This window comes from Mobula birostris, chromosome 6 (genome assembly GCF_030028105.1).
Source record: "Mobula birostris isolate sMobBir1 chromosome 6, sMobBir1.hap1, whole genome shotgun sequence".
In the NCBI taxonomy this organism is placed as follows: Eukaryota; Metazoa; Chordata; class Chondrichthyes; order Myliobatiformes; family Myliobatidae; genus Mobula; species Mobula birostris.
This window is the reverse complement of record NC_092375.1, coordinates 120,571,244-120,585,053: the sequence shown is the minus strand read 5'-3', so window position 1 is coordinate 120,585,053 and position 13,810 is coordinate 120,571,244. Positions and strand designations below refer to the sequence as shown.

General features: G+C 36.4%; 1 protein-coding gene across 2 annotated transcripts in view; it reads right to left on the bottom strand.

Annotated features, from left to right (window-relative positions):
* LOC140199331 (sentrin-specific protease 2-like) overlaps positions 1-13,810 on the bottom strand; it is an 86,044-nt gene that overhangs the window by 33,554 nt on the left and 38,680 nt on the right. For both annotated transcript variants that reach the window (XM_072261187.1, XM_072261188.1), the window contains one exon: positions 2,535-2,592. In XM_072261187.1, the coding sequence (XP_072117288.1) occupies positions 2,535-2,592 (58 nt within the window). The remainder of the gene's footprint in view (positions 1-2,534; positions 2,593-13,810) is intronic.

The window sequence follows — 13,810 nt, the reverse complement described above, 5'->3', positions numbered from 1 at the left end:
CTGGAGCGACTAGATGGAACCCATGCAGTCACTGGGAGAAACCACAAATCCTTACAGACAGCAATGGCAATTGAACCAATTGCTGGCACTGTAAAGTGTCATGCTAGTGGCGTTGCTACCTATCCACCCATAACTGTCAACTAATGGTCTGTTCTGTCCTTTAAACTGATATTCACTGCCTGTTTCTGAACTGGAAATCTGCACACACAATGTGCACATCTGCTGAAAGAAAATGAATATGGAGTCATACAGCAGAGAAACAGGCTTCCATAGGAACGTTCCCGCTATAGTTCTTTTTCCCCACACCTGCGCAGACCAACCATTGCTCTGAGCAGGAAATTTTAACATGACCTGAAAACAGCAACGCATGTTAAGTGCTTTTTCTATAATATGCATACCATGAATAAGTAGAATGAAAATTGAAAAATCACTACTCACAACACAAAGAATGCTAGGTAAACAAAGCAACTGACAGGCACAATGACAAAAGTATAATGCTTTGATTCGATGGCATCAGCATTCAGTAGGCCAGCAGTATATTAACAATGAGCTACTGACTTCCATTCTATGTTTATTGTTATAATTTACACTAGTTTGTACTTGAAACACTGACAATGTAAATACATTGAAGCTCTAAAATGTTTCAAAGTAAAGATTGTGGTATGTTTATTATTTAGAAAATTTATGGATTATATTCATTAACATAATTACAGGCAATTTTACAATTATATTAACATACATTTCAACCTTATCTTAACATTACATAAAATAAAATTACAGCAGCAAAGGCTATGTGCGTGGGAGCATTTCAGTTACTACACAGCCATGTACCAGCGCAGCTGGGAGGGAACAGTGCTCTGTAGCCTGAGTTTTTTTGCCAAAATTAACTACTCATTTATACTAATCCCATGATTATTTTATCTCCATTCCACCCACCCCTTCCTCCAACAAGCGCACACATACTTGTGCAGTCCTACAGCCTACAGAGAAGAAGTCATCACCTTAACACAGTGGTGTCAAGAAACCAACCTCTCCCTCAATGTCACAAAAACAAAGGACTACAGGAGGAATGGAGACAGGCTTCCCCCTATTGACATTCATGGATTGAGAGGGTGAACGGCTTGAAGTTCCTCGGCATAAGCATCACTGAGGATCTCATGTGGTCTATACACACCAGCTGCGTGGTGAAAAAAGCACAACAGCGCCTCTTTCACCCCTGACAGTTAAAGTAGTTTGGCATGAGTCCCCAAATCTTAAGGAGCATCCTGACTGGCTGTATCACTGCCTGTACTTCCCTCAAGTTCAGGACTCTGCAGAGAGTGGTGCGGACAGCCCTGCGCATCTGTGGATGGGAACTTCCCATCATTCAGGGCATCTACGGAGGCAGGTGTGTAACAAACTGTTCCAGCTGCTACCATCCGGGAAATGGTACCGCAGCATAAAAGCCAGGACCAACAAGCTCCAGGCCAGTTTCTTCCACCAGGACAACAGACTGATTAATTCACGCTGACACAATTGTATTTCTAACCTATACTGACTATTCTGTTGTCTGTCTTACTGTACCTACTATTTATTACAAATTACTATAATTTACACATTGCACATTCAGATACAGACATAACGTAAGGGTTTTTACTCCTCATGTATGTGAAGGATGTAAGAAATAAAGTCAATTCAATTCAAATTCCTACCACTCACCCAAACTTTAAGGGCAATTTGCAGTGACCATTTGGTCTGTTAACTCAAGAAAATCAATCAAGCAGATTCAATCATTGCTTTCAAAGAGGAATTAGGAAAGGAAGAGAAACGCTGTTTTTTCTTACTTCTTAACTCTTATTTTACTTAAGTTTATGAGTTTCTTTTACAATTAACTAAAGCTACCTGCAAGCACTCCAAATCATTCATTTTAGCTCCACTGGAGTTCCGCTCTCCAGCTGGATTTAGATTGTTACTTAGCAGATTTTAAAACTATTTTCAAACTTCCGTACCGTCTTGATCATATTTAAACATAACTATGTTGTTCATTGATGATAATATTTTACTTATTGATATTGCAAGAGATGCACACACAAAATTCTGGAGGAACCCAGCAGGTCAGATAGCATCTATGGAAATGAGTAAACTGTTGAAATTTTGGTCTGAGACCCATCTTCATGACTGGCAAGGAACGGAGATGATGCCAGAATAAAAAGGTTGGGGGGGGGGCGGGAAGAAGGAGGACTTGCAAGAAGGTGATAGGTGACAGGTGGGTGGGAAAGGTAAAGGACTTAAGGAAAAGGAATCTGATAGGAGAAGAGAGTGGAATGTGGGAGAAAGGGAAGAAGAAAGGGCACCAGGGGGAGGTGATAGGCAGTGAGAAGAGGTAAGAGGCCAGGGTGTTAAATAGAAGAGGAGGGAAGGGGGGGAGAGGGGGAGAGGGGGAGAGGGGGAGAGGGGGAGAGGGGGAGAGGGGGAGAGGGGGAGAGGGGGAGAGGGGGAGAAAGTCCTTTTAGTTTTATTTGACTTATTGACAGAGATTAAATTTATTTTCTCACCTTGTGTTGATATTCCCTGATACTGATTTGGTACTAGAATCCTTCCACAAAGGTAGACCTAGGAGTAATAGTAATACTGATGAGTTAATACCGTATTTCTAATTTGCATTAATATTTTTTATTCAGAACTCTTAGCAAAATGAAGAAATTTGCAGATACAAATCAGAGGAAACATTGTTTCTCAGATTAACAATGACAAAATATGTAAATTAAACAGCACAATTAATTAAATAGATAGAGCTGAATTTGAAATTGTACAGATGGGAAGAAATTAATGGAAAGCAAAAATAGTTCATGAATGGTATTGAAATAGCTAAGAACATGCTTACAGGTTGCATCATAGTCTGGTATGGAGGAGCCAATGCACAGGATCAGAAAAAACTGCGGAGAGTTGCAAACTCAACCAGTTCTTTCATGGGCAATAGCCTGCCCTGCTTCAAGGACATCTTCAAAAGGTGATGCCTTAAAAATGCGACATCCATCTTTAAGGACACCCATAACCCAAGACATGCAATCTTCTTACTACTAACAGAGAGAAGGTACAAGAGCCTGAAGACACGTACTCAACGTTTTAGGGACATTTTCTACCCCTCTGTCATCAGATTTCTGAATGGACAATGAAGTAACCCATGAATATTACCCGACTATTTTTGTCTCTTTTGCACGACTTACTTAATTTAGTTTTACTATACACTCAGACATGTATAGTAAAATACCACTATACTCAGTGAGCAGGGATTCGTTACAACATAGTTATTTAATTCTTTATTGAAATTTTTAAACAATGACAAAAATTCATTCTAAACAACACTTAAACCACCATTTAGGTTTAGCAGGCACCATTACAGTAAACACTCAATCATCCAATGAGAGCGCTTTACATACACCGAGCCACTCACAGCCAGTCATGTATTAATTCACGCTCTGCTCTCCTGTGTGTGTAAACATTCTTGCTCCCTTGCCAATTTATTCCATTTTTTTTCCACCCATCGTGTTTGGAAAATGGTCTGCAACTTCCAGTGAAGGTGGTACATCGAAGATGTCGAGAAGAAGTATTAGCATGGATGTGACACTGCAAGTGATATGGCATTTAGAAGCTCGTGAGCGTCAGGTCAATGATATTAAACCAGATTCTGATTCTCAGTTAAAGGATAAGTGTGTTACTGAGAAGAATGCACCTTTAACATAAAGAGCATATATCAAAGTCTATAGAGCATTCAACTGCGCAATTAAATAAGGTGACCAGAAGACAGAGAAAGACTTCTCTACAATTGTTCAGTTAGAGAACACCTTCAGTAATGTACTCAGCTCTGACACCAAAGTTCTGAGAAGAGAACAGGAATTTGAGAAAAGACTCAAATTTGGGAGCTTTCTTAGAAGCAGATAGTGAATTGAGCATATCGGGGAAACTATTAAGTGGTAGTGGATAGAATAATACAGCTGATGAGCCTTGAAAGATGTCATTACTGGGGGGACTTCCGGGTCATCAAGGGAATGGAGGCGTAAGGAAAAGGTCTCTCAACAAAAAGGAAGGTAATCTGCCCCAAAATCGAATTTAGACAAATACTTAATATTGTATAACTATATTAATAAAAGGGGCAAGGATGATGTCTAAGAACAAGATTAAAAAGTCCACTCAGAAGGCTGATAAGCACAAAGAGACGCAGCAAGGCGACGGGCCTAGCTCCCCCACGGCAAGCCAGGACGGAGATAATGAGGGGGAATCGGTGACTCTGTCTTTGATTCTCGGAGAGATTCGCGAGTTCCGACAAGATAACAACAAACAGCTGGATGATAGTAAAGGAGAAATAGTAAAAACTAATCTGAGGTTAGATGAAGCCGAAGCGAGGATTGTAGGAATCGAGGAGAGGCTGCAAAATGCAGGGGAAGTGATCTCAGAAATGCTAAAGCTACAAGAGCAGCTCCAGTGGAAGCTACTAGACCAAGAAGGCCGTTCAAGAAGGGAATATCTGAGGATCTATGGAGTTCCCAAAGGAACTGAAGGTAAACCCAGATTGATGATTCCATTTGTGGAGAAGCTGCTTAGAGAGAACCTTGATATACCGGACGCAAAAGACCTACAGATAGAAAGGGCCAACCGCGCGTTGGCACCGCTACCCCCGGCAGGCGCCCATCCCAGGTCAATTCTAGTCAGATTTCTCAGTTACAGAACAAAGGAAGAGGTGCTTAAACGGTCATGGCAAAAGAAAGGTTTCATGTAGAGCAACTGTAAAATCAGTTTAGACCACGATTACGCACCGGGGATCCTTGCCAGACAGAAGGAGATGCAGAAACACGGAGTGTCCTGAAGGAAAACAACATCAGATTCCAGACCCTGTATCCAGCTCGGCTGAGAGTCTTTTACGACGAAGGGACAAAAACTTACGCTATGGTGGAGGAGGCAACATCGGACCTGGCGGACCGGGGACTACCTATTAAAGTTATCACCCAACCAGAGTCGCTACTGGAGAGGATTTGGCAGAAGTCGTGGAAGCCAGTGTGGCGAGGACACTCCACACGAACCAGAGTGTCAAACTACAAGGAAAAGCTGCAAATATTCAGATGCCAACATACAGATAGTATAGATTAATTAAGAGAAATGACTGAAAAGAGTAAATCGGACTTAAAGGTAAAATAGTAACTGGTAAAATAAATAGTAACTGAAAATAAACTAGATGGAATAACTTGAATGACAGCAATATGGTCGAGAGAAATAGGAGAGAATTCTCTATGATTATTCACACTGTGGAGGGCCCTCTAACACAGGGTGAAGATAGAGGTTATCCCTCTGAACTGAGGCGGGTCGGTGCTCAGGCCTCACTGTTGGAAGTTGGGGAAAATTTTCACATGTTATACGTTCAAAAATGTCTAGGGTGTGGTTATATGTTTTGGTTTACTGTTGAGGAGGGATTGCTTACTGTTTGGTTAGAAAAGGAGAGTGTTTTGTTTTCTACTAGAGAAAAATGCAAATTGAATTGGTAAAAATAATTTCCTATAATGTTAATGGGGTTTTGAATCCAATTAAAAGAAATAAGATTACGTCTAAATTGAAAAAAGAGAGGGCACAAATAGCTTTCCTCCAGGAAACACATATGAGCCAATCCAAACACGAAAAATTAAAAAGAATGGGCTTTAAGCGTGTATTTTATTCATCATATAAATTGAGCCACAAAAGAGGGGTAGCTACTTTAATATCAAGTACTCTTAATTATGAACATATTTCAGAGACTAAAGACAAAGATGGACGATTTGTAAGAATTACAGGAAGAATAGAAGGTACAGAAATAACATTGCTGAATGTTTATGCTCCACCAGGTTGTGAATGGTCATTCTATAGACACATTTTTGACCTAATGGTCAGTTCTCAAGGGGTAGCAATCTGTAGAGGGAATCTTAATATTAGGTTAAATCCTGCATTAGATTCTTCAAGAATAGTTACTCAGAATAAACCTCTGACTCAGAAAATGAATTTATTGATGGAGGAGTTGGGAATTGGGAATTATAGATGTGTGGAGGGAATTACACCCCACTAGTAAAGATTATACACATGACTCTTTCCCTCATTCAGCCTATTCAAGGATAGACTATTTCTTTATATTTAATACAGATAGTCTCAGGATAAAAGACTGTAATAATGCAACAATTGACCCGTCGGATCATAGCCCAGTCTCTATGTCTCTAATCCTGGAAAGGAAAATGAGGAAAACACTATGGAGGTTAAATTCACATATACTCAATAACCTGAAAGTAATGGAGAGATTAAGGGGAGAAATCAAAGAATACCTAGACCTTAATGACATGGGAGAAACATCACCAGCGATCTTATGGGATACACTGAAAGCTGTACTGAGAGGAAAAATTATTTCCATTACCACTCACATGAAAAAAATCAATGCACAAAAATTAGCAGACCTTCAAGGAAAATTAAAACAACTTCAAGTTGTAGATAGCAACAAAAGTAATTCTAATTTAAAACAGGAAATTAAGAAATTGCAAAGTGAAATCGATGATATTTATACATTGGAAACTCAAAGAAATTTTCTTTACCTGAGACAAAAGAATTATGAAGTAGGAGGTAAATCAGCTAGATTATTAGCATATAAATTACGTAAACAACAAGCAGACAATACAATGCATAAAATAAAGAATCCAAAGATAAAGCTTGTGGAGAGTACAACAGGGAAAATTCAAGAGAGTTTTGAAACATATTATCGAGAGCTGTACTCTCAACCCCGGGCCTCCAATGAGCCCTATATAGACACTTTACTGAATTCTTTAGATCTACCCAAATTTACAGATTTACAAAATGAATGCCAATTAGCAGCAGTAACTGCCAAAGAACTGAATGCAGCCATCTCTAGATTAAAGGCTGGAAAGTCTCCAGGTTCTGATGGGTTTACCTCAGAGTGGTACAAATCGCTGAAGTCACAGTTAGCCCCATTACTACTTAACACCTTTAATTGGATCTTGCAGAGAGGAGAAACTCCACCTTCCTGGAGAGAAGTGATTATTTCAGTTATTCCTAAAGAGGGTAAAGATAAACTAGAATGTGGTAATTATCGGCCAGTTAGCGTTCTTAATTTAGATGACAAGCTATTTACATCTATATTAGCGCGCAGATTGGAAAAGCTTTTACCCGGCCTAATCCATTTAGACCAGACTGGATTTATTCAACAAAGACAAACACAGGACAACATAAGGAGAACTCTACACATACTAGAACAGGTTACTAAAAACGGGACAGAGACAATGGTAGTGGGATTAGACACTGAGAAAGTTTTTGATTCAGTTAGTTGGGTATTCCTATACAGAGTGTTAGGAAGATTCGGCTTTCAAGAAAAGTTTATTAAAGTAATCCAGATTTTATATGGCAGCCCTACAGCTCGAATTAAGATAAATGGGGACCTCTCTGACTCCTTTATTTTAGAGAGAGGAACTAGACAGAGATGCCCAATGTCTCCTCTCCTTTTTGCGCTATACATTGATCCGCTTGCCCAACTAATAAGACAGAGCAAAATTGTAAAAGGTATCAAGGTGGCAGGTATTGAACAGAAAGTGGCGTTATTTGCAGATGATGTTTTAGTCTATCTGAGTGAACCAGAAAGATCATTTATAGGATTGTTTACACTGTTGGATGACTTTGGGAAAATATCAGGTTATAAAATAAATGCAAAGAAAATGCAGGTTATGTCCCTAAATTATACACCATTCAAAAAACTGCAGGATAGATATGATCTTAAGTGGAAAGCTAAATCATTAAAATATTTAGGAATAACCCTGCCGAAGGATCTTTCAACGCTGTCACAGGTAAATTATGGGCCATTAATTTCAGAGATAAAAGCAGATATACATAGATGGAATCTTATCCCCTTTTTAAGTTTAAATTCAAGGATAAATACCATAAAAATGAATATTCTCCCTCGGTAACTCTATCTTTTCCGGACCTTACCTGTGGAGGTGGATGATAATCAATTCAGGAAATGGGACAAATGGATTTCCTGCTTTATCTGGCAAGGAAAGAAACCTAGAATTCGATATAACACCTTACAGTTAGGGAAGGAAGGAGGAGGTATGGTACTTCCTTGCTTGAGAAATTATTTTTATGCCTCACAGATAACCCCTCTGTTATATTGGTGTAATAGGGAATAAGGCTAGATGGAAGGAAATAGAATTTGGATTGGTTGACTGTTTTCCTCTACAGGCCTCAATAGCTGACAAAGGATTGATGGCCCAATTGGAAAAGTTTAAAAATAGCTGGATAAATCTTACATTAAAAGTATGGCAGAAGGTGGTTAATTCATGAGGAATCAATAACATGTTAAAACTTTTCAGATGGTGTGCATATGATACCGAATTTCTTCCCAACAGAGGAGATAAAAGATTTGAACTATGGATAAAGAAAGGTCTTACAACCTACCTCTCATTTATACATAAAAGAGTATTTCAAAGTTTCCAATTCCTGCAGGACAACCATGGCCTAGAACACAACGACTTTTTTGGGTACCTTTAAGTACGACACTATGTTAACCAGAGTTGTAGATATACAGACTTATCAACAGTAGAATTAGAATTTTTCAAGATTCTTAATTCGGCTTACAGTTCAATACCAAGTAAATCAGTTTCTTGATTATATAATGCACTCTCCAAAGCTAAAAATGTAAACACATTGTATATTAAAGAGAAGTGGGAGAAAGAAGCGAGGTTGGTACTTTCAGAGGAGGCTTGGGGGAAAATATACAGCTTTCAGTGGTCTTCGACTAACCCTTTGACTTGGAGAGAACACTGTTGGAAAAATATAAGATACTTCAAGACCCCATATCAGGAAAAATATAAAGACACAAACGTGACATGTTGGAGAAGGTGCGGCTCCAAGGAGGCAAGTCATTTCCATATTCTCTGGGATTGCCCTAATTAGTTAAGGTACTTAAGACCCAGATACCTCTGAACTTTGAGATGCTCTATTTGGGGCATGTATTGCTTTTTTGAACGGAAGAAAGATATAAAGTTGCTGCAGGCCCTTTTAGCAGCAAGTAAAAAATCAATCACTAGAAAGTGGCCAAATCCAATACCACCTACATTAGAAGATTGGCACGAAATTATCTTGGAAATATTTAAAATGGAAAAGATGACTTACTCTCTGAGAATTCAAAAAGAAAAATTTTATCAAATCTGGAATAAATGGATTGAATATATAACCCCAAAGTGAGCAGACTTTAGATGACTCTCCTAATGATTTATACTGCTCCTCTCATCAACACAGTAATATTGCGAACGTAAGCACCCTTGGTCCAAATGTTCACTGTTTTTTTCTTTTTTTTGGAAAACGGAGAATTAACACAATTAAAGGAAAATATTTGGGAAAGGGAAAAAAAATGATAAGATTAAGTAAATAAGTACATAGGGATTGGATAATTATGTTTGGGGGTAGGAGCAAACATGAACGAGTTAGGATATAAACACCTACAATGGTAGTTACATAGGCTTATATACAATATTTTGGACCAGAAAGAAATGGTCCAGAAGAGATATATGGAAATTATTATTAATCCACTATTATTACTATTTTTCTTAACAACTAATATCATTACTTAGCCTAATAGAGTAGAATTACAACTGCAAATAATTATCTATTTAAGTGCCTAATTACTTTTTATATCATCTCAATGTGTACTTAGGAATGTATAAATAATTATAGATTTATACATATATAAAAAAAACTGAAAAGGTTATACATGTGAAAAAGTTCATGATACTTGCGAATTCCTTATTCAAATAAAAATAAAAAATTAAAAAAAGAAAGATGTCATTATTAGACCTCAACTACTTTGTAGATTTGGGGTGCTTAATATAGGCTCTCTTTGTGACTGAATTAAGTTTGCCCATTAAGGCAAAAATGAATACATTTAACTTGGGAGAATAAAGGAAGACATTGGGGTTCGTGAACAAAGGCGTGAAGGGGTAAAAGATTTCTTCCTGTGCCAAAAATATAGGACAAAGAAACAAAATTATCTAAGTTAAGCAAAAAACAAAGGAGGAGCTCAGCAGGTCAGGCAGCATCTAGAGCAGGGGTGGCTAACCTTTTACATTTCATGCGTCAATTTTTTCACGCATGAGTTGAGATGCCATTTTTTTTTCGCACAAGTTCTTTCTTTCTTTCTTTTAAAATCTTTTTATTGAATAAGTATACAAAAAGGTAAGCCATATAGGTACTAATACACTGTTAGAATACAATAAAATTACAGGAGATATTAATACAAAAAAAATGATACAAACAATGTAATTTAAACATAACATACTAAGGTAACATAATAGTATACTAATTTATATATATATATATATCACTAGAGAAAAGGAAAAAAAAACCCCCAAAAAAACCACCGTGCAACTAACTAAAAGCAAAGCAAAGCAATGGGCTAACTTGGAACCAAGCAGAGTTAAAAAACTTAAAATCACGTCCTCAATCCCGACCTCCATTAAAAACAGTAAAAAAAAAACAAGAAGGGTATATAAATATGGAGCAAAAAAAAAGGAGAAAAAAAAATTACATTAAATGAAAATATTGAATAAAAGATCTCCAGGTCTGTTCAAATTTAAGTGAGGAATCATAAAGATTGCTTCTAATTTTCTCCAAATTCAAGCATAATATCGTCTGAGAAAATCAAAAAAAGGTAGTTGGAGCATTAAGCTCTTTCCAATGTTGTAAGATACATCTTTTCGCCATTAAAGTAAGAAATGCAATCATTCTACGGGCTGAAGGAGAAAGATTACTGGAAATTTTAGGTAGTCCAAAGATAGCAGTAATAGGGTGAGGAGAGATATCTATATTCAATACCTTGGAGATAATATTAAAAATGTCTCTCCAAAAAGTTTCCAGAGCAGGACAAGACCAAAACATATGTTAAAGAGGCTATCTGCCCCGGACATCTATCACAAAAAGGATTAATATGAGAATAAAAATGAGCTAATTTATCTTTGGACATATGTGCTCTATGAACAACTTTAAATTGAATTAGGGAATGTTTAGCAGAGATAGAGGAAGTATTGACTAATTGTAAAATCTGCCCCCAGTCATTCATGGAAATGATAGACCCCAATTCCTGTTCCCAATCTACCCTAATCTTATCAAATGGAGCTTTCCTAAGTTTCATAATAATATTATAAATCATAGCCGATGCACCTTTCTGACATGGATTAAGGTTAATTATAGTATCTAAAATGTATGTAGGAGGAAGCATTGGAAAAGAAGAAAGTATAGTACTTAGGAAATTTCTAACTTGTAGATATCTAAAAAATGTATTCTTGATAAATTATATTTATTAGATAATTGTTCAAAAGACATAAGGGAACCATCTAAAAATAAATCCAAAAACCATGAAATACCTTTAAGTCTTCCAAATTTGAAAAGCATGATCCGTAAAGGAGGGAGGAAAAAATGTTACCTAAAATAGGAATCGATAGCCCGAATTGGTTAAGATAAAAAAATTTTCTGAATTGAAACCAAATACGTAAGGTATATTTAACTATCGGGTTAGATACCTGATTGAGGCATTTCAGATCAAAAGGAAGAGAGGAACCTAAAATAGAGCCAAGTGTATAGCCCTGAACAGATTGTAATTCCAATGCTACCCATTTAGGAATGGATAGTATATCCTGGTCAAGTAACCAAAATTTCATATGTCGAATATTAATTGCCCAATAATAGAATCTAAAGTTAAGTAATGCTAAACCTCCATCTCTCTTAGCTTTCTGTAAATGTATTTTACCCAGTCTCGGGTTTTTATTTTGCCAAATAAATGAAGAAATTTTTGAGTCAACTTTATCAAAAAAAGATTTTGGAACAAAGATTGGTAATGCCTGAAATATATATAGAAATTTTGGCAAAAAAAACATCTTAACTGCATTAATACGACCAATCAAAGTTAAATATAAAGGAAACCATTTAGATGAAAATTGAATAATATGGTTAATTAAGGGTAAAAAGTTAATCTTAAATAAATCTTTGTATTTACAAGTAATTTTAATCCCAAGATATGAAAAATAATTATTAATCAATTTAAATGGAAAGTTATGACATAAGGGAAGTTGTTTATTAATCGGGAAAAGTTCACTCTTACTAAGATTTAATTTATAACCTGAAAAGAGACTAAATTGTGCTAATAACTCTAAAACAGCAGGGATGGATTTTTGAGGATTAGAAATATATAAAAGTAAGTCATCAGCATAGAGTGATATTTTATGGGACTTTAAGCACCGAGTTATCCCAGTAATATTTGGAGATTCTCGAATGGCAATTGCAAGAGGTTCTAATGCAATATCAAATAATAAAGGACTAAGAGGACAACCTTGTCGAGTACCTCCAAAAAGAGGGAAAAAAGGTGAGCTTAAAGAGTTAGTATGGACCGAGGCCACAGGAGAATGATATAACAGTTTGATCCAGGATATAAATTTCGAGCTAAAATTAAACATTTCAAGCACCTTAAATAAGTAAGGCCATTCTACTCTATCAAAAGCTTTCTCAGCATCTAAAGAGATAACACACTCAGGAACATTTTGTGAGGGGGTATAAACAATATTTAAGTGTGCAAATGTTATAAAAAGAGTAACAACCTTTAATAAAACCCGTTTGGTCTTCCGAAATAATAAAAGGAAGTACTTTTTCTAATCTGTTTGCTAATAACTTAGAAAAAACTTTAGAATCAACATTTAATAAAGATATTGGTCTATAAGATGCACATTGAGCAGGGTCTTTATCCTTCTTTAATATTAGAGAGATTGACGCTCTATTGAAAGATTTGGGAAGTTTACCAAGTTTTAATGAAGCGTCGAAAACCCTACAGAACCAAGGGATTAATGAAGGTGCAAAACATTTATAAAATTCTACGATAAACCCATCAGGGCCAGGAGTTTTCCCCAAATTCATAGAGGAAATAACATTCTTAATCTCATCAGTGGTAATGGGAGTATCTAACATAGAAGACATATCCTGTGAAATCTCAGGGAAGTCTAGGTTATCTAAAAAATCATTCATATATTTAGAGTCTCAAGGAGACTCTGATTGATATAAGGAAGAATAAAAATCACAGAAGGTTTGATTAATCCCCGTATGATCAAGTATCAGTCGGTCATTTTGATTATAAATCTGATTAATTTGAGATTTAGCATAATTAGACTTCAATTGGTTAGCCAGCAGTTTGCCAATTTTGTCACTGTGTACATAAAATTCACTTCTTGTTTTCTTTAATTGGTTTACAATCGAGGATGAAAGTAATAAACTGTGTTCCATTTGAAGTTCAGTTCTTTGTTTATATAACTCCTCAGAGGGAGCTGTAACATATTTCTTATCAATTTCCTTAATCTTGTCCACAATTACCAACTCCTCCTGCTTCAGCTTCTTCCTCAAAGCAGCAGAATACGAGATAATCTGACCACGAATATAAGCTTTAAAAGTATCCCAAAGAATGTTCACAGAAATATCCTCTGTATAGTTGATTGTAAAAAAAAGATCAATCTGTTCATTCATAAAGTTAACAAAGTCCGAGTCCTGAAGCAATAGCGAATTAAAACACCATTGTCTATTATTTTGTGTATTGGCCTGAATTTTAATAGAAAGCTTAAGTGGAGCATGATCCGAAATGGTTATAGAATCATAATCACATTTAATCGCTGAAGAAATAAGACGAGAGTCAATAAAGAAATAATCAATTCTTGAATAGGAATGGTGAACATGTGAAAAAAAAGAAAAATCTTTTTCCTGAGGATGCAAAAAACGCCAAATG